A 20,698-nucleotide genomic window follows, 5' to 3' on the forward strand; every position below is an offset into this window, starting at 1 on the left:
CAGCCCCTAAACACTCAGGCTCAGATCACACGTGGCACCATGAAAACTCCCTTTGCGTTTAGGACAGGTGCAGGTTTACGAAGTTTTTCCACGCGTAATAAAATTTTACTTCTAATTAGGATAATAATAGCAAGTGCTAGCTCAGTTCTGCTGGCTTAATTTCCACCTGCTCTTTCTTTGCAGTTTGATGTGGTATTTGCTTCCTGTCATGCATTCTTGCATATTATTTGTGCCATGTTATCTCGCTGATGTGGTTCACACAAGGAGTGGTCGAAACGCGGCTCTGACTGTGTGTCACCACCACCAAGTTCATTTGCCTCTGTAGGAGGAGGAAAATAACAATAAAAAACCCCCTAAAATAATAATAATAAAAAAATCCAGGCTGCCTCATAACTGTGTGCTGTGCACATGTGCCTCTCTGAGAACATGCTGTTGTGGGATTTTTTCTTTTTTCTTCTTTCCCCTTCCACCCACATTTGCAACCCAGCAAGCTGCAAGGTTTTGGTTCAGCTGCAAGGTGTCTGCTTTTCATGGGAAAGGCATTTGAGCAGAGCGTAGCTGGGAGCCCTCCTAGGCAGGGGCTGTCCAGGACAACCAGCAGCTGGGCTGTGGCTCTTCAGACCTTATTTTACTTCAATACAATTTCTTTAAAGCTGATAAGATTGCTAAAGAAAAATGGATGCCTTAGGTAAAATGGGATTTGCTTAAAGACTGGGCATAGCAAAGAGAAGATCAATGCGAACCTGTAAGTGCCCCCAGCCAGGAGCTGGTGGGACCTTCTCATCACCCCCATTGAAAGTGGCATCTGGTCCTTTTTATCCAGCTGCCCTCTGGTACCATCACATCCCAAAATGTCATCCGACATCCCCATCATACCCCCAAACTGTCCCCCTGGGCAAGGACCCTGCTTCTCTGGCAAGGAAAGGGCAACCCAAAGACAGAACGCTACTTGCACCGGGATGTTTAGTTGTGTTATGAGCTTTTATTTAAAAAGCACATTTATACAGCAATAATTTCGCAGATACAAACTTCAATTTTGTATTCTACAAAAGTCTTTGAATATTCTTCTCTTTACAAAATGGAACATTACAAAAATACAGACAATTTAATATGTTTTTTTTTATACAAATGTCTCTAATTGTAGTTATTTTCATTAAAATATTACTACCACAGAACTACAATATTTTAGTCGACTATAAAAAAATTAATTCAATGCTTTTTTAAGCAGCAAAATGTAAATAACACAGGTCAGGACACAGTTTATAGTCATAGTGGATATATCTAAAATTGTTTCAGAAATAATATTTTACATAGTTAATTTTTAAGGTTTTATACATTATTTATATAATATTTATAATATAAAAAAAAAAATCATAGCTTGCTATAAGTTGAAATGATAGGACGGATTCTGTGAGAAGGATGTGCAAATGGCCTTTCTGCGTGTTCTGCGGGATCCCTTTGCAAACGCGCTTCGTGGAAGGGCTGCAAACCAAGGACCTGTGGCTTCTGGGCAAAAAAAAAAATTCACCATCACACCCGAGAGAGGCACAGCTGATTTCCCACCGGAGTGACCCAGCGGAGCACAGGACCTGGTACTGCCATGGTGCACCCCGGGGTGCCCCGGGGAGGAGGAGGAGGAGGAGGAGAGGAGGGGATGCACAAACCGACTGACACCCAGGCCGGGACGTGCCGCCCAGCAGCCCGTCCCAAAACTGCAGAATAAAAGTTTCCCCGGGACTCAGCCCCGGGGTCGTAGTGCGAACGAGTCTTCGGCAGAGCCGCCGCTCCCCTCGCGCAAACCGCCGGCTCCCGCGGGCGGGCGCACAGAAAACCTGCTGGGATTTTTTTTTGGGGAAAAGGGGATGGCTGGGAAGTGGAGGATGCTCTTTTCACTTAGAGGGGCTCGGGTGGGATGAGCCCTCGCCAGGGAGTGAGCGGGGAGGAAGAAATGTGGCTTCTCTGCATGGAGGAAGGAGCTCTCCGGCCTCACTGCGCGTCTTGGGGCCGCTCGTTAAAGGCGTGTAGTGTGAGCAGAGAGAACAGAGACCCTTCGGAGATCTTGGACTGGGCAAGCTTCTTCTAAATTAAGTCACAGTATGGAAGAGAGGAGGCAAAAATAAACTAGGATCAAAAAGAGAAAAAAGCAACTCTTACAAACCAATCCCAGATCTTGACTCAGTGCTGTTGCTCATATGTAGTGCTATACAATTTAGTGTCTTGAGTTGGTTTTTTTTCTCGCAGGCATTGGAAATCTTCATAGTCAGAAAAAATCTAGGATGGCCAGCTTTCCAAAAATCCCTTAGTGTTCATTGGGCTAGGAACAATTTGGCGTTCACTACAACATGAACACTCAAACCAATTGCACATCCAGAACTCCGGCACCTCTCTTTGTTTGTTCGGCTTTTTGTGTTGTGTGGGTTTTCTTTCCTTTTTCATTGCCGCCTTTGCCTTAGTTCACCATCACCACCACCCCTTTCATCCAAATGTCGCAAGTTGAAAAGACCACAGAGTAAGACTTTACTGGTCGGGCAAGAAAGTCTCTCCCTACATTCTACTGTCTGATGAGATTTGAGAGCAGCAGGTAGTTGCTGTCAGCAGTCACTTTTCTTTTGCAAAAAAAAAAAAAAAAAAAAAAAAAAAAAGAGTTTAAAATACAACACCCATCCGATTCCTTGAAGTTCTACACCATGTTGTGATGGTTATTCCTCTCAATGATGTCCACAGGTGAAAGGATCTCCTTCCGGATGGGAGGTGGAGGCAGGCAAGTCTTTGTCTTCGGCTTGAAGAGATCTGAGACGTAAAACACCTGTAGGAATAAGTGGAAAAGGCAAACTTAGCCACAGTGGGTGATGCTTTCTTCAAAAAGTTGGTTTACAGAACACACACACGTCTTTAAGCTGTGAAAATAGCACTTTTTGAACGCCTGGCCGTAACAGCTGCGAAATCCCAAGTGCCTGCTACCACCTTTCTGTACAGCAGAGAAAAAGGCTCAGCCCGCCCTAAAGAGTGTAAAAACATGAGAGGACAACTTTGATTTCTCACTGCGTAATCACTGAGTGCAACACCCAGACCTCTGCTGAATGGGTTGAAAAGCCAGGAAACAGATCCATGGCCTGCACTCCAATAAAATAACAAAGGTCTCCAAAGGGCTGGCCTGACTCATCCTGAGTGGTTTCAGGGATGGAGTTGGTGTGAAACAATTCATTGAGCCAGACATCAGGTAGGCAATTAAAAGCTTTCAAATCAAAGCTGTGTTAAAAGCTCTCAGCAGAGAGTCAAGAGTGAGCGATGCTCCTCACGCCCCACCAAGGCACCAGGACAGAGCTGGGGTCTGGTGGAAGCCAAAGGCTAAGGAGAGGAGGAGCTATTCCTGACTCCTTCTTCCTAAACATCCCGTGATGTAACCCCTCTCCCGGATGTGAAAAAGCCAGTGCCTGGCAATTTCGGAAGGTAGCAACACAGTAAGAAACAAAGTGCTGGGAGGAAACTTCCACATCCTCCTTTGGCCACACGATGCTTATCAGTCCTTCAGGACTGGGGCACTTTCACCCTTGCCAAACCTTAGCCCCGTGCCAGAAGGGAAAAGAGTCAGATCCTCTGGAGGAAGCAAGAAGTGGCAAGGATTCATCATTTTGTCACCTAGCACCACAGCCCCAAACTTCTGTCCTGCCACCGACTGCCTCTCCCAGCCCAAATGTGACGGCTCACCCCAGAAATCCTAAACCCCAATAATCTGGACTAAAGCCATGGGTTTGCTGAGCTGAAATCCCAGGATGAGCAGCACATGGCTGTAGGAATCACAGTATATTTGGGTTTTCTCCCACAGTACTCAAATGCAACATTTAAGCACCCAGATAAATCAGGGGAAAAAATAATTCCAAGGTGCTCAAGGAATAACATTAGATTACTACTTCCAGGCTGGGTAACACAGGGAGGAAGGAAAGGTTTGCCCCACCTGCATCTCCACATTTTCTAGCTACCCAGAGCCGTGTGCAGCAGGTCAAGTTGTCCCTGGAAATAACTTTTGCAAGCCCCTATCTGCACGGCAGATGAGGCTCAAGCTGGGCAGACAGCGAAGCTGCTGTAAGCAGCAATTTACTCCTGCAATTGTAACCAGGGATGCAGGAAGCTGAGCTCCGCTTTTATTACTTTGTGGAAAAGCAGAGAAGGAGCAGATTTATGAAACAGGTCTTTTCTTGGTGAATGTGCTGGTGGCTGGCTGTTTGGTTGTGTAACAGAGCTGATAAAGTTGTTTACAGGGCATCCAAGTGGCAGCATGTGTACCTTTGGGTAAGGATCCAGCTGATGCTCCTAAGGATCACAAGTTGGAGTCTGGCCCCTTGCTGGAGCATCACAGTGTAAAAACACATTGAACTGCTCTGGCACTGGTTTTCTTTTGGGTTGTTAATGACTGCAAACCCCCCATCTGTCTGGTTTGGAGCACTTCTGGTGCCATCTCGCTCATTTGTCCACCTCTGAGAGCTGGATTCAATCAAAAAGGTGTCCAGCTTCTGCACCAAGATAGCCATGACAAATCAATTTAGGGGAGGAGATTGCTGAGTGCAAGAAGCATATGGGGATTGCTTTGAGTCTGGTCCTTTGACAGGAATGAGTTATGATGGAGTGTCATCCTGGGTATTTCAGCTTTTACTGTGCTGCTTTTCAGAGTTTCATTCAGAGACTGGTTAAGAGGTTTCGTTTCTCTTTAAACTGTATTTCACTTTAACATGGCTGGAGGTTATATAAACATTTATAGGAATAATGAAATGTGATCTTTGGGGGTTAAAAGTGTGTTAAATCCTCCTAATGCTTGAACTGTTTAACACAAAAAAGGACTAATAAACGTGCTAAGTTTTTCACTTGGATTAGCTCCATTTCCTGTAGAAGGTGCTCTCCACCCATAAAGAAAACTTGATGGGAGAAGACTGAGAGCCTATTTTAAGCCAGTATCTTACATTCCCACTCAGCAATTCCTATTACTTTTCATTATATTGAAGCAATTTTTAATCCTATACAGAGAGGTTAAAACAACTCATCTAAGCTAACCAGAGCAACACTGGGAGCATGTCCTTCTGACATCTCCCCTCTTCCCTCTCCCTCAGATGAGACATAAACCACACAACACACAGCAAGCTGCCTACAAGGCACATAAAAACTATTTCTATTTGAGAAATCCTCATCGTATTTCAGCCTGGGTCCAAATCTGAATGTTTCATCAGCTGGAAGTGCTTGACATTAATGTCTTCTGCTTGTTATTTCAGGCACTGAAAGACAAACGTGTCTGCTGCAGCATGACCTGGGTTTAAGCTTGGGCAGCCTTCGGAGATGAAATCCACAATTGGTTTCTACTACAAATTACGGCCTGAAAACTGTGGTGTTTTTACAGCTCTTGACTATCACCAGGGTGGACCCTGAAGGCTTTGCTGGGGGAAGGGGTGGCTGGGAGCACCCAGGCTTGGAGGTGATGAGTCTCCAGGTCCTTCCCTCTGTTTCAGAGCAGCCTGTGTGGGAGAGCTGGGCAAGAACCCCCAGGACATCCCAGGAATTGCAGCCAAAAGCTGCTGAACTGCTCCTCCAGTGCAAACTCCAGGGTGTTTTGGGATGACTCTTCCTCTTGTCCCTTGCTGCCACCTCCCAAAATGGAGGAAAGTCTGTCAGGCCCTCCTAGGCAAAGGCTCCCACCAGCAAAGCCAGGTTCTGGAGAACAGCACACTGGTGGTTCTCTGCAGGCTGAGGGGATGGGACAAGGGCTGGGTTCACACCCTGCCTTGAGCCCTAAGCTACGTCCCGAGATGTTCCAGGTCACGGAGCCCTTCCTGCAAAGTGTTTGGAGACAACTGCCCCTTCCACCAGCAGGCTGGGACAGCAGCTCAGGCTGCCCCAGGCTCGCAGGCAAACCCAAGCCTGCCTGGGAAACTCCAGGCAGCTGCTTCCTATGACACAGGAAAACTATCCCAGCCCTGCCACAGCCTCCCCTCCCCAGCACAGCTTCCAGCTGCCGGAGGGCTGGGAGGGCACAGCCAGGCCTGCTGCTTGTCCCAGCCAGGAAGCATCCGGACACCCATCCCAAGCATCCGGAGAGCTATTGTCCTTCTGGAATCGCTGCTGGGATCCAGGGATGGATTGCCTGGTCCCCACTCCCCTTCCCTAGGGCTGTTAGCCCACTTCTCAGCATAAAGACACACACACTTCTCCCACCTTCCCCTCTGGGTCTGCTGGCCCTGCATGGGGCATCGGCACCAGGCAACGGCAAAACCCAACAGCTACTGCTCACAGAGTTAATACCATGAAAACGTCCCAACAATGACATGTCTGTTTTGGCTTTGGAATATTATCAACGAGTGGGAAGTACATAAATAACCTCTTTTCTCTCCCTGCAAAATGTAATATTGGTGAACTTAACTCCTTGTTCCCAAGGCTGATTTACTTTTAGAACAGTTAAAAAAAAAAAAACAAAAAACAACAACAACAACAACAAAAACCCCACAAAAAGTGGCGAGTTGTTAAAATCTTGCTTTCAGGAGCAGGTGGTTCAGAAACCACCACAGCCCCCAGAGTTCCTTTGTGTCTATCTGAGGCAGCTGCCTGACCTGGTGCCCCCCATCCTGCCAACTTAAAACATCTTCATCTGTCACTTCGAGTTACAGGGCTCTGCAATCAGGTCACCCTTTGGAGAGCAAGTGGCACGAGAACCAGCCCAGCAGCTGAAGAGAAGTGGGCACAGCTTTTGTTGGGCACTTTCTCAAAAGCCCTTTTCCTCCATGAAAATCTGCCTCCCCTCATTGGGCTGCCACCCGTTTTCGGATGGATTGTGTGGGGAACAGCCATAATCCCAACCACCCCAGACTCTCTGCTCAGCTCCTGGTGGACAGGGAAATACTCTCCCTTGACTGAACATCCTTCCAGTGCCCCAAGCTGCCTGGACCAAGCCTCCGCAGCACAGCGCTTCCCACCACATCCCCAGCTGTAACACGGAATCACCTGAGCTGAACTGGTGGGTTGCAAAGGCACTGCTATTCCCACAGGACCCTCCCAGCACTCCCAGTGCCGCTCCTGCCCTGTTTTCCACACTCACCACGCAGTAAGCCACCAGGGCTCCCTGTGCAAAGCCTGCCAGCACGTCGGTGGGGTGGTGCTTGTGGTCCGACACGCGGGACAGGCCGGTGTAAAACGCCATCATGATGAGGGTGAACTGCAGCAGGGGACGGAGCAGGCGGGCTCCCTTCCACGTGAATCTGGCCTGCAGATAAAACTGTGGGAAGAGAGGGAAACAAACAAAAAAAAAAGGTTGCGTTAATTTGCCCAAAATGAAGCAGCAACTGCTCTGTGGGGGTGGCTGTGGGGCAGCCATGGCCCTGTGGCTCAAGGAGGGGGAGTTGTCAAAGAGGAAGGATGAAAGATGCTCCTTGCACATGTGTGGGCTCTGGAGGGGTTTTTAACCCATGGAGAGGATGAGGACAGTGGTGGATGGGCATAGCCCCCCCTCAGTGAGCTCACCTAGAGGATTGGGACCCCCTGCATCCCAGCTCTGCTTCAGCCTCCACACAGCACCACATCCGAGTAAAGAAATTCCTCCGGAGCATTATTTAGCGCATAACAAAAACAAGGTCCCAAATCTGGGGTATTTAGGACTCACAGCATCTCTCAGAGGAAAAAGAAGAGTCAGCGCAGCATGCTTAACCTTCTGAGCCACCCCAAGAACTCCCAGACATGGCCACAGCCACTGACAACATGCACAATGCCACCCTCTAACATTACCACCCTGTCTCCCAGCCTGAGCCCCAGGGTTTGCAGGAAAGCAGGGAGCAGCTGCCCGGCTCCACGGCCTGGGAATTCCCTCACTGGGTGGGAATGACAAGCAAGGCCCTGGCTCAGCCCAAAAACACGATGCTGAGGTGATGTCAAGCAGACATTGTAGCCCTGCCGTGACTATCTCGGGCCCGTTTCCGTTCTGGCTGCTGGGCACAGCCGGTTCCTGTGGGAACCGGGAAGCTGGGCGGGAAGAGAGGGCAGGAAAACAGCAACTCCTGCCCGTGGATGAGTGCAGGGAGGAAGGCTGTGGGGAGGGAGGGACGCCACAGCAGCCTCCAGGCTTGGGGAGCAGAGGGTGTGAGAGTGCGTGGCAAATGCTGCTCAGCCCCGGCCACTCAGCCCCACTGCCCGTGGGCTCAGCCCCCCAGCTCTGCTCTGCCTGTTCCTAAATGAAGCACTGGAGTCAGACCCAGTGTCCTGCAAGGGGCTCTGCTACATCAGAGGGCTGGAAAGGGGTTTACTCCCCATTTATGATCCCTTTTACACATGCAGAGCAGTTTGCACCGCCTTGATGTGAAAGGGAATGAAGCTCTCGCTGGGTTCCCTGGAACCACAAACAACTTAATGACAACATAAAAGCATAAAATGACCTATAAAAGCAGAACTAATTGGGAAGCTGATAAGAGGGAAGCATCATTTTGGCCAATTTAGTATGTTTGGCTGTTGCACAAACATTGTATTTACCCCTTTTTGGAAAGAACACACACTGGGCTCTTCTGAAGAAACGAAACATCGCGTCATCTCAATGGAGCAGATGCTCCAAATTATCCAGATTGTTAGCCAATTAACATGGAAGGAAGCAGCACCAAAACAGCTCGGTGCTGGCTAATTCACATGGTGATTCTGGGGAATATATCTGCAAACCAGCCCGAGCCTGGGAACAGAGCCACGGCCCCATGGAGCACACCCCACACCCCACACCACAGAAACTCGTGCACGCAGAGCTATGGGGTGAGTTTCAGCTCCCACAGCAAGCCCACGCTGATGCAGCCCAGCACATGGACCACTGGGCTGGTTCTCTATAGTTTGGGATGATAATTTTCATTGCCATGGTCTTTGGGCACCCAACTTCTGCCCCAGAGGATAACTGTACAGACAGGATACAGCTGTGGATGCCCCATCCCTGAAGTGTCCAAGGCCAGGCTGGATGGAGCTCTGAGCAGCCTGGTCTAGTGGAAGGTGTCCCTGCCCATGGCAGGGGACTGGAAATAGGTGACCTTTAAGGTCCCTTCCATCCCAAACCATTCCACAATTCTATTTTCACGTTCGAGAGCCTCAGCTCAGCCCAGGTGACAGTGCAAAACTCAGATTCCAGTGCACTGCTGCTGCAGAGCAAAAATAACTCCAATATTATATATTATAAACCATCACTCTCAGTTCTACCAGGAAGACTTGAAACCTGATGCCTTATTTTAATCTTGTGTCTTTGTCCCATCAAATCCCTTAAGAAGGAAATTTGCTGCTGGATAATCTGACATTTGTCACTTTTGCACAGTCTGGACATCTCCTCAAATCATTCCATCCCACAAGCCTGGACTGAACAGGTCATCTAGAGGTGAGGGTGCAAAGTATCAATTAAAAATCAGCAAAAAAAGCAAATAGCAAGTTTGAAGACACAATAAAGCAGGCACTTCTGGAGCTGGACTGTGACCCTCATGTGCAATCTTTAGCCTTGGAAAAGGAGTAAAAAGCAGTGTGGCACCATATGGGGTGCGCTGGGTGTCCCCCAAGTCCCCAGCACCCTACTCACACCCACACCTGCATATCTTGGAGGGCTAAAACTCACCTGAACAGTGCCCCTCAGACACTGCAACACCAGTGTGAGGATCTCAACTGAGTTCCTTTTACTGCCACAATTAAGGCCATGGAAAAGTTGCTCCTTATTCCCCATTCATAAGGACAAAAAAAGAGGGTAACAGCACTCCTCATATTCCACAGGCATTTTATGAACCTGCAGTATTACAAAAGCTGCTCTCAAACACCAGGATCCCCTAAATACTTTCAAGGTAAGACTTGAGGTGCTCCAGACTTTGCCCTCAGTATGAAAGAAAACCCCAGTTAATAAGAGAAGGTCAAAAAGTGAAAGTAGAATTCAGAGGCTGAAAGGATCAGAATTTCCCTAAAGCAGGAATTAGTGCTATTACAAGAAATGGGAAGTTACTGGAAATTTATCTGAAAATCTGCTTATGAAGGTGTTTTTTGTTGCTTTGTTTTGGTGTTTTTTTGCTCCTGGGAGCAAATCTGAAATGCTGCCTGCTACAGGCTGACAGATTTGGATGGGAATGTGGAGCTGGAATGGAGCTCTTCCCGGGAGGGGGTGGAAGAGCAAGACCACAACCAGGGTTATTTCCACCACAGATCATCGCAGGGCAGCGAAAACCAGGAGCACCACCAGGAGCAAGGGTGGATGGAATGGGATCACACAGAGTGGGAGTTATTTGGAGTTCCCATCCGCTGTCTCCTGGCAGAGGCTGAGTTACCACAAAGCAGATGGTTTGAGGGACGTCGTATCACTCTTCCTGTGCCAGGGGACTTCCACAGTGCTGGTGGGGACATCCCACAGCCACACACAACCTCTGAGCAAACCGAGGAGGAGCTGGCAGGGGACACAGGCTCAGAGCATCACCTCCAGCCTCCCGGGGCTTTCTGCTCTCCAGAAACCCTGTCCCATTCACACTCTCCCCGCCGCAGGGCTGGACTCCATCAACCTCAGCCCTTAGTCACACCTAAAGTTTCCTTCTGGGAAACAGCTGGGCTTGCTCCTGGCTGTCTGACCTGAAGTGACCTCCTTCTCCAGCCCCATCTGCAAGCAGAGTGGTACCCAAAGTGCTACAGGGCCAAAACTTCCCCAGCCCAAACTCACTCCAGTGTAACGGACTGCCCTGGCTGGACAAAGCCAGCTGGAGGCTGGGGAATGCAGAACTTGGCTTTTAGCACCAAGCTGGACGGAAAGGAAGGACAGGAGATGGGAAAAGACCTCTCAGCACCTCTCAGCATGTATTGTTTGCCTCTTCCCTGCCTCTGCTGAGTGCACAGCACCCTCTCACCCCATCAGAAACATCCCCAGCAGCTCAGCAGCTCAGTTCACGCCTCAGCCTTGGCCTCTGATGTAATTCCAATTTATTCATTTCCTTAGGTCACCACTGAACTCAACTCCTAGTCCACAGTCACCACAGAGGTTCCTTCACAAGGGCACATCACTGCTTAGCTGCACCAGGGCACCTTCTCCACCCTGCAGCAAGGAGCTCCAGGAAGAAACCTCACACTCCCTCTGACACACAAACCCAGCAACATCTCTCATTTTTCATTTACATCAGTAGAACACACCACAACCCATTCTGAAGTCTTCTGGATCACCCACTGACACAAATACACAAGCTTTGCTTGCATATTATCCAGAATCAGCCAACATTGCTGAAGGATATTAATTCCACTTTTCTGATATTTAAATTTAGCTCTTCTGCACTCTTCGTGTGATTTCAGGCGACTTCATGCTGCAAGTAAATCATCATTATGGTCTCACATGCTCGAGGAGTAGAAAGAATCCCCTTTGCTCCCTGCAAAGACTCCCACACATCCACAGAAACAAAACCAAGAGGTGTGGGTCAGCTGTGGAATAAGCTGTTCCTTCCATACCTCCCCTTTCCTCAGCCTGCTATAAATACGTATTACAGCTCAGCCAAGGAGTAACAAAGCAAGGAAAATTAAGACAAAGAGGATTACCCAAGAGTAATTTCCCCTTTTAAATTTTTTATACAAAGGCCTGATGTTAATTGAGTATTCCTGGTGACAAGAAGGCTGCGAGAAACTTCGCCCTGAAGTCTCAGCATTTAGAACTAAATCCCAGGGGATTTTGCTGTGTTGCAAGTGCCTTTCCCTGGGACTTTTCCCTCAAAGCCCTCCAGGGCTTGGCACCCATCGGTGTTTTCCTGCTAGGAGCCCATGGATAGCACAGGGCTCTGCTGCTGTGCCGGGAAAAGCTGTGGTCACTCATCCACTGTCCAACCAAATACCTGGACAAATCCAGCCCCACGGTGCAGGCGAAGCCCTGCGGGATGCGTGGGAATCCATGGATTTTTGAATAGACTGACTGGAATTTTCTGGCACCCGTCTCCACCAGGTGAAGCAAACTCGAAAACATTTTAATTCAGAATGGGCTCCGAGAGTGAAGCCAGGGAACACCAGGAAAAGACGGGAAGTGACTTATCCTGGAAATATGAAGTATTGTTCAATCAGGAACACGCTCGGGACACGAGTGATCTGCCAAACCTCTGCAGGACACGCTCAGCCCCACAGATACCCCCACTCTGCAGAGGCCCCTGGCACACTCTTGGTATCCAAAGTGTAGGCAGCAACCTGCTGCAGCACAGCCCTCACTTCCCAGGAACAGGGGAGCATCCGTTTTGTCTTGATTGAGATGATCTCCTGATTGAATCCATCAAACACACCTCCTGCAGGCACTGGCGTGGTGGATGCCACATTTCTAACCAGGCTTTCAAAACCCCAACCATTCACTGAGGTGGGCAAGACAGTGGGGTTTACCTTGCACCAAATAAAATCCCTCTGGCTTACTATAATCTCTTTTTTCTTGTAATTATTTTTTGGTATTATCGGCCTCTCCAGCGTGTCAGATTTTCTGCCTCCCTTTTTCTGTGAGATTTCTCTGTCAGGCTCGGGCAGTGACCAGGGAGCTGGAGTGATGGAGAGCAGGGTGCTGTTAGACAAGCTGGAATCAGAATCATTTAGGTGGAAGAGAGCCTTAAGATCATTGCCTCACCTGTCTTGTCTCAAGTTGCCTTTTTCTCCCTTCAATTCATCACCAAACACTTGATGTAATTTTCCCTGACTTCTCAAGGCACAAGGCACCTGGACAGCTGGTCAGACAGAGCCTGCTACCAGCCTTATCACAACACTTCAAGTTGAAAATTAAAATAATTTTTATAAAGGGATTGCCTCCTCCATAGAGAGGGATAAATGGAGCAGCCTCTTGTCAGGGGGCGTGGGGAGAGGCTGGTGAGTGCTGACAGCTCAATTGTTCCTATATGGGGACAGGGAAGGGCAGCAAAGAAAGACCAGAGGCACCTCTGTGCTCCAAAGCATCCCACAGGAGCTGAACACCACTTTTAAAGCCTGTTGCAAAGTCAGAAAGAACATCAGGCAGCAGGCGTTGGTGCAAAGCAGCACTGGGAAATCAGGCATGCAGGTTTCCCATGCATTCTGTGGGAACTTGGAATGCACTCTGCAGTTTTGGGGTCTCTGTCACCAGCCCCCCAGTCACTGTAGACCCATTTGTCTCCCACCTGGTCCACAAGAGCCGGAATTTTAGAAAAACACATGTTAAAAAAAAAAGTTTGTCCAGCACCCTGCAGAAAATGGGTTAAGCCCCAGTAGAGAAACCATCCCCAACTTAATAGGGACTGGCAGTCCTTGCTGTTCCCAGATGCTGGGCTCAGAAGCACCTCAGGGCTGACTTATCCAACTGCCCACAGAGCTCCCCAGAAATGTATGTCTGCCCATGTGAGCATTCCAAACTCAGCTCAGAGAGTTTTATGATGGGCTGAGCCTCCTGTGAAGCATCACCAAGGCAGCTCTTCATTGTAATACAGCTGGGAGGAGACAGCCAAAACGTTCACTGCAGAAATCCAAAAGTTTTCCAAGAACAAAATAAAAGGGAAAACAAAGAAAGAATTTAATATGCTGCCCACAACTGCCTGGAAAGCTCAGTGATTCAATTACAGAAGCTGCTCACAGGGAGGGGGCATCCAAGGCTGAAAAGGCAGGAGGGAGGAGTGGTCACTTATCTTCCCAGAGGGTAAGGGATGAGGGGGTGCACTGCTCATAGATAAAAGCTCATGTTTCATGTTTTTATCAGTGCTGTTCCTCTGCTTGCTAGTCCAAGATTACCGGGGATGGAGGAGGAGCACGAATCTTAAAAGCAGCACAATACTTGATTTTTTATGAACTAAGTAACTTTTTACAAAGGAAAACCAGACACAAACCCCTCTGCAGCCCCCTGCAGAAGGCCCTGCGTGTGTGTCCAGCCCATGTGGGCAGCGCTGCCTCCCGCAGTCCTGGCAGGAAGCACCTTGGCAGCCACCCTGGCCCCAGCCCCGGCACAGGAAGGGCAGAGCCATTTCTCACTGACAAAGGAAAACAAGTCCTAGCCCTCCCCTGCGGAACCAGGCGGGCAGAGGCTGCTCCACCTGCTCCGCTGGCACATTTTGGAGCCAGGCATCACCTCCTGACATGGCCGTGGCAGCACATCCTCCCCCTCCATCCACGAAACGTTCTGGCTCGCCCCAAAACTCTCCTCAGTGGAAACCACAACGTGAGGCGGACAAAATTGCGCAGGTCGTCCACAAATTTAGTAGGATTTGGATTTAATTGCCTCCTTGGCTACATCCCAAAGTTGCACGCACAGCTCAGCTATCACGCCAGGAGTCTCCATCCTAAATAACACCACAGCAGCTGAGGGTGGATCTTCCCACCAACAGCTCAGACTCTTTGTTTTTTTCAACCAACTTTCCATGTCCAACGCTCATCCTGCCATTACTGCTATGGAATGTGGGACAGGGGGACAAGGGATCAATCAGTGAGGTCACTTACCACCAAATACAGCATGGTGTACAGGGAGAAGGACGCGTGCCCGGAGAAGAAGGATTTCCTGCAAAACAAAGCAGGTGCTCAGAACCAGCCAGTATAATCCTCAATATTATGATTTTCCCTGTAATAGGGTGACTTGCCTGTGGTATCTGAGGATGTCAGACCGGAGGGACCCACAACCCCCAATCCTCTGGGTTATGAAAGCCCTGTTATCCGCCCTGCCTGCTGCTGAGGCAGAAAGCGAACGGACGGACAGGATGCTCGCATTGTTTGTCCCTTCCTGGCCTACTCATGGGACAGCAGTTATTTCCAGGCTAGCCCAATAACTCATCATCTCGCCTCAAATAACCGGGAAACCCTGAAGAAATGAGAAGAGAGCAACTCCTCTGGGCGCTTCTTTGCAGCGTGAGGAATGTGCCCCTGGAAAAGTCAAAATTGGGCATCTGATAGATGTGCTAGAGCTCCAAGGGGAGGCCCTGGCAGCCCTGCCTGTGAGGTGGAGCCTTTCCTGAGGAGAAGCTCTGCTCTGCCACACGGGACAGCTCGGGCTGCTCACCATGAGCTCAGCTCTGGGGGTGAATTCCCACAATGAGCAGCAGCTCAGGGAAACAATAGTGTAGGAGTAAAGAGAAAGGAAAAGAAATGTTATTCAGCTGAGTGCCACACTTCCCAAGGGAAACTGCTGGTCACTGGAAAGTGGATTTATGGCCTTCACAGAAAAAGCATAATTTCATAGAATCCTTGAATGGTTTCTGCTGGAAGGGACATCAAAGACAATCTCACTCCACCCCCTGCTATGGGTAGGGACAGCTTTCACTATCCCAGGTTGTTTAGACCCCCATCCAAGCTGGCCTTGAACACTTCCAGGGATGGGGCATCCACAGCTTCTCTGGGCAATCTGTTCCAGTGCCTCACCACCCTCACAGGGAAGAATTCCATCCTAATATCCAATCTAACCCTACTCTCAGTCTCAGATTTGAGTCCTCTATTGCTGACAGAGAAACCCCAGACACATTTAGTGGCAGCAACCCACGGCTTTGGTGCCACGGGGTCTCACCTGGCTTCCTGGACCCTGCTGTCATTTCCCCTGCAGGTGTAGTTCTGGATATAAACTCCCTTGGCGCAGTTGATGGTGGAGAAATCCAAGTCACAAACCGCCAGGAAATGCGGCCGCAAGCGCCCGACGGACACTTTGGCAATGTCTGTGAAGGACTGGCTGATGGCACAGCCAAAAACAAAGCAGCCCACTTGCTTGTAGAGAGCTGCCACGTAGGGGTTCTGGATAAAGGAGCGGGATTTCTCCTTCAGGTAGTGGATGCGGTAGAGCTCTCCCGTTATAATCTGTGAGGGAAGCACAAGAGGGAGGTTAGAGGGGGAAAAACGCTGTGCAAAACCAGGGATGGGTGTCAAAGCAGGGCTGAGGCAGCTCTGAGATCTCAAACCAGGAATCTGCTTCTCCAGTGAGGAAGGAGAACCCATGGGCCAGTGTCTCTCCATCCTCCCCCTCTTCCCTCCCAATGCTCGGAATGGTGTTTATGGAAAAATCCAATAAACAAAACAAAAAAGGGGTAGATTTTGGGTTAGCATGTTGGCATATATTCACAAAAGTGAAATAACACCCCAGGCAGAGTGGGAAAAGAAAATTGACATAAACCAGATAAAGAATTAGTGTGTGTTGGGAAGGAGAGGCCAAACCCACTACCCTCTTATCAAACTGATGTTGGAGGAAAATAAACACACAGCCTGCTTATCTTCCTCTCTTAAAATCATTAACACAACAGGGGAAGAAACAGAAAGCCCCAAATTTTTCAGATTGTGGCCCAAAACTTGCTGCCAGCAGACCCAACTCAGACCTCTCAAGGCCTCCATAAAGTCCAGCTATTTTGGGGCATTTCAAGGGGTCTTGCCATCACATAGCAGCAGATTATGTTTTTCTTGTGTCGGGGGTGCTGAGGTTTGACAATACTGCCATAAATCACTGTCAGGGAGCAGAGGACCCAACTTCTCACATTCAGGACTCTTAAAAGGCAGGTTAATGAAAATCAGGCTGTGAAATGAAGTCCAAATGTCTCACCTCTCCCAAAGAGCCAAAGGTTTAAATTGTTCTCCGTCACGCTACACACCTAAATTTTAAGCTCCAGATTTACAGCTTTAGGATTTCATTCATTACTCTAAGTGTTTTTATACCTGAGTAATAAAAATCGGGGCAGGGTTGTTTGTTTTTTTTTTTTTTTGGATGCCCCCTTGTCCCTGTCTCTCTGAAGTCACGGGGATTGTGATATGTAAAATTAACTGTCAGGAAAAATGCCTTCATGTTAATCCCTTTCTGGAGCAGCCAACAATATTTCTCCCAGTGTGGCAGCCTGCCAGCCATAAGCAGGAGACGAGGTTCCCCTGCCTACCTTTTTTAAAAGCTTGGCACAACCTTTGGAAACTAATAAACTGGAAAAGTATGGCAATTAGACTAAGAAGAGTTGAAGCTGTATCATTGTTTGAACTCACTCGTACCAGGGCTTGAAAAAACAAAGGTTCACCTACGGCAGCTGAAACTGCAGCTAAGCAGGCTTTATCAAAGAGAGATACAACTGTAATCACAGAAAATAAATGCCAAGCTAGAGCAGGCTCTGCTACCAGGCACAGAAATGCTCTCAGTGGCTGCACCACCATTTGGGGTTTACATGTGACAGCTGAGATTTCCTCCTGGAAATCTGGTAGTGATCAAGACTTGTTTAGGGAGCTGCAGCTAACTGGCTTCAGCATCATTTTAATCCTCACAGTCTCCAAAGACCATGGTTTATCTCCAGTTTGGACCACTTTCCAGCACAAGCTGCCAGCCAGGAAATCTACAGGCATGAGGCCTGCAGAGGGAGGTTGTCCTGGATGGACACAGAGGCTCCTGCACGAGGGCAGGTCCACTCCCAAAAGCCTAAATTCACAAGGAGGGGAGCTCTGAGAGGCTCAAAACTCATGGCTTTCACAGAGGGAAGACCAGGCAAATTAAGGATGGTATCTGATACTGGGAGATGTGCCATTACTGCAAACTCACAAACAGATCCACACAAACCTGAGGCTCTTGGCCTGGGAAAGGCATGTGACCATTTTAAACAGGGACCAACAAAAGTCTGGGGATTAATATTTTTCTCTCACTGTTGGTGGTCTGGGTAATTGCACACATGTAGCAGATTGTAAATTGGAGCCTTCATTCTCTCACTAAAACGCTGCTGGGTACCCAGGAACCTTCCCCAGTTAGTGAAAGCCATGGATCAACTTAATGAGAAGCTAAAAATTGGGTAAACTTGGTTTTTTGGCAGCGCTGTCCCAGATAAAGCAGGACGGTGAAAAACTAATGCAGCACAGATGTGCACAGACTGGAAGGACATCCTAAAAAGAAAACAAGTTTTAAAGATATCAAGCTCTTCTCAGGCCTTGCACTCCTGGCAAGCCAACCACACGGGACACGTGCCATTCCGTGGTGATGGGCACAACTCCCAGGGACTGGAGCACATATTTTAAAAAGTTGGTCACTAGAGAGAAGCCAACATCAAAATTTTCTGTCTGTGAATGCTTTTTGCAGACTTTCAGTTGTCAAGCCCACTTCATTGTTATTATAAGGTATCACCAGCAATCCAATTAGCCTGTAATTACTTTTAGAGCTCTTCTAGCCACTTGCTTTTTGTGTAACATTCTCTGTGCTAATCACATTGCAGCGTATCACCTTTGACTGTAAAACAACCAGCTAATCCAGCTGTGTAACTTGGATTACCTAGCAAATTAATTTTATTAGGAATTTTTCATAGCCTTTCAAGACCTATCAGGTGTGGGGACACGGGACTACAGCAGTGGTACCCCTACAAGGTTCAGGAAGAGGAGTGCCACCTTCCCCTGGCCATCCAAGGGACCACACCAACATCAAGTCAACCACCTTCCAGCATGAAGAGCAGTCAGGAGAGATGTGAGAGCGCACAGCCCAGGGGCACGAGCCTCTCCAGTGTCATCTGCATGGAAATTTGCCTGAAGTCAGTAAATACACAGATATTAAAACCAAATGCATATCCTCTCCCATCCTGATGGAAGCAAAGGTCTCGCCTCTGCCGTTTACTTAACAAACTCTCTGGGTGTCCTCAAGCCACTTAAAACATGGCCTGGACCTTTTCACCCCAGGCTAGACTGCCTGTGACGCCACGTAAAGCTAGGGCGTGAAATTTTGGCTGCTTCACCCCAAAAGCCAGCTCCCTGGAAGTCCTCATAACCACTGCCCTGCCTTCCAAAGGCAAACGATGTGAGCGAAGGGAGCAGAGTCAGTGCTTTGTGGATTTGGAAGGAATTCCTATTATGCTACAGTAATTCTGGTATCTGGGTTACATCTGAAAAAGGAGGTCAGGCTGACTTGAATTTTCCATGCAGGCTGCCATAGCAAAGAAATCTGTTGCTTCAGTTCCTCGTTAGCCATTTGTGTCACTCAACAGCAAATAACTGAGCTTTTGAATTTACCTTATTAAGTTACATTTGTTGTGGGCACAGTGAAACCAGGGCAGGAACATCCAATTCTTTGGGGATTTTCTTTCTCTTTTAATTGACCTGCTATTTCGTGGTAGAGAGTTGATGGATCACATAGGCAGCTGATTATGTTTCCAGTTTCTGTTCCAACTCCTGTATTTGCCACCGCCTCATTAGGGATCAGAAGCACACTCTGCATGGAGCTGGCGTGCCGATAGCTCTGGCAGTAATGCGAAAATGAGAGGCTTTTTCATTTCATTTTTATGGCTTTTCCACACTCGGGGGTCATTCACCTGTGGGGTGAAATTCTGCTGTGTTTATAGAATTGGGGGCCTGGCACCTTTTGGGCTTGTTGTGGGGAGGGAGGGGACAGAGGGACAGGGAAGTTTTGGGACCTACTTTGCTGAGTGAGTGTATGTGGTCAGGAAATGATGGAGATATTCACATCACAAAGCAGCAAGGCTGAGGATGGAGTATTATCAAAGCAGGCACTGCGCCATCCTAAAATATCTACTGCCCACGACATTCATCTAGGAGGAAAGATGAAAGGGGAACAAGTGCTCCTGACCTCTCCATCTCCATCCCTCCCAGCTGAAGGAGCAAGAGGAAGGTGGCATCTCTGGGAAAGCACCTGAGCTGTTCTGGCAGCAGGTGGGAAGGAAAATGTAGGTACTTTTCACAGGGGAATTTCCTCTTAGCTGGAAGTGTTTAAGCAACAACCAGGAGACAGCTCTTGTCTTCTGCCCCACACCAGGCACACACTGGCATAAGGAGGCTCAGCTCATGGGCTGAGCTCAGCTTTTTGGCTGACAAATAAAGCTCTTATCGTACAATCATTTCCTAGCACAGCTCTAGAAAAAGGAGAGAAGGAGGAGAAGGAAAATGAAGAGGCATTGGGAAGGTGGGGCATTAGCTACTTTTTACAGCGAGGACTCTGGGAATATGCTCCCCATGGAAGGTTTTAATTGTCTTTTAAAAACGGCTGTAATATGCAATCTCTTAAAAACCTAATACTAACCTGTTAAATTTTCCAGGCACTGGTTAGCTGGAAAGATGTATCCTTTCTTTGTTTTTTAAACCTTATAAAATAGGCAAATACCAAGAGTTATTTGAATAGGGACAAACCATGCCAAGTCTTTACTGACACTCAAAGTGTTTTTGCCTCTACTCTGAACTCCTACTGGAGGGTGAAAAAGTTCTCTGGAAGCTCACAGACTTGCCCAAACAGCTTTGGGCCTGTTTACAGGCTTCAAGAGTAATCTCATTGCTCTCATTACACGCTTTCATTTGTAAATGTTTGCAACTCCACCCTTACAAAAGTCAAACAATCGCAGAGGAGATGTGCACCAGGTAGATAGCCTGGCCATGGCTACATTAGCAAGACAAAGAGGTGCCAAAAGCCTCTACCGGGACAGAGGAGGAGGTTCTGGAGGCGGGACTTACTGCGAGGATGGCGATGAGGATGCCCGCAGCACACAGCACCGCGTCATTGATGGTCTCCACGTTCTTCTGTGGGTACCTGATGCTGTCGTCGTCGCAGTAGAAGCCCCTCTGGTAGGGTTGGATCGTGCTTGTCTCGATGATGAGGAAGGGCAACCCAGCTACAAAGAAAGGGAGACAACAACCAAACCCATCAGCAATAAAGGCAAACACAAGCAGCTCGAAAAAAAACCCCAAGACTCAACTAGAAAACCCCTTGCAAACCATTCATCACTGCTCCTGGTGCTTTTCTTTTCATATAGCTATCTTTCCAAAGGGAATAGCATTGGGATTTGTTTTTCCAAGC

At 48.4% G+C, this 20,698-nt stretch overlaps 1 protein-coding gene across 1 annotated transcript in view; it reads right to left on the reverse strand.

Annotated features, from left to right (window-relative positions):
• Nucleotides 1–2,614: 2,614 nt before the first annotated feature.
• The window catches only part of PLPP3 (phospholipid phosphatase 3), a 41,933-nt gene continuing 23,849 nt past the window's right edge, over nucleotides 2,615–20,698 (reverse strand). Inside the window, exons 2-6 of the mRNA XM_048312990.1 lie at nucleotides 20,356–20,513; nucleotides 15,473–15,756; nucleotides 14,419–14,476; nucleotides 7,076–7,252; nucleotides 2,615–2,806 (exon numbers count right to left, since the gene is read on the reverse strand). Coding sequence (XP_048168947.1) covers nucleotides 2,681–2,806; nucleotides 7,076–7,252; nucleotides 14,419–14,476; nucleotides 15,473–15,756; nucleotides 20,356–20,513 — 803 coding nt within the window. The 3' untranslated portion in view covers nucleotides 2,615–2,680. The remainder of the gene's footprint in view (nucleotides 2,807–7,075; nucleotides 7,253–14,418; nucleotides 14,477–15,472; nucleotides 15,757–20,355; nucleotides 20,514–20,698) is intronic.

Source organism: Corvus hawaiiensis, chromosome 9, assembly GCF_020740725.1.
Source record: "Corvus hawaiiensis isolate bCorHaw1 chromosome 9, bCorHaw1.pri.cur, whole genome shotgun sequence".
In the NCBI taxonomy this organism is placed as follows: Eukaryota; Metazoa; Chordata; class Aves; order Passeriformes; family Corvidae; genus Corvus; species Corvus hawaiiensis.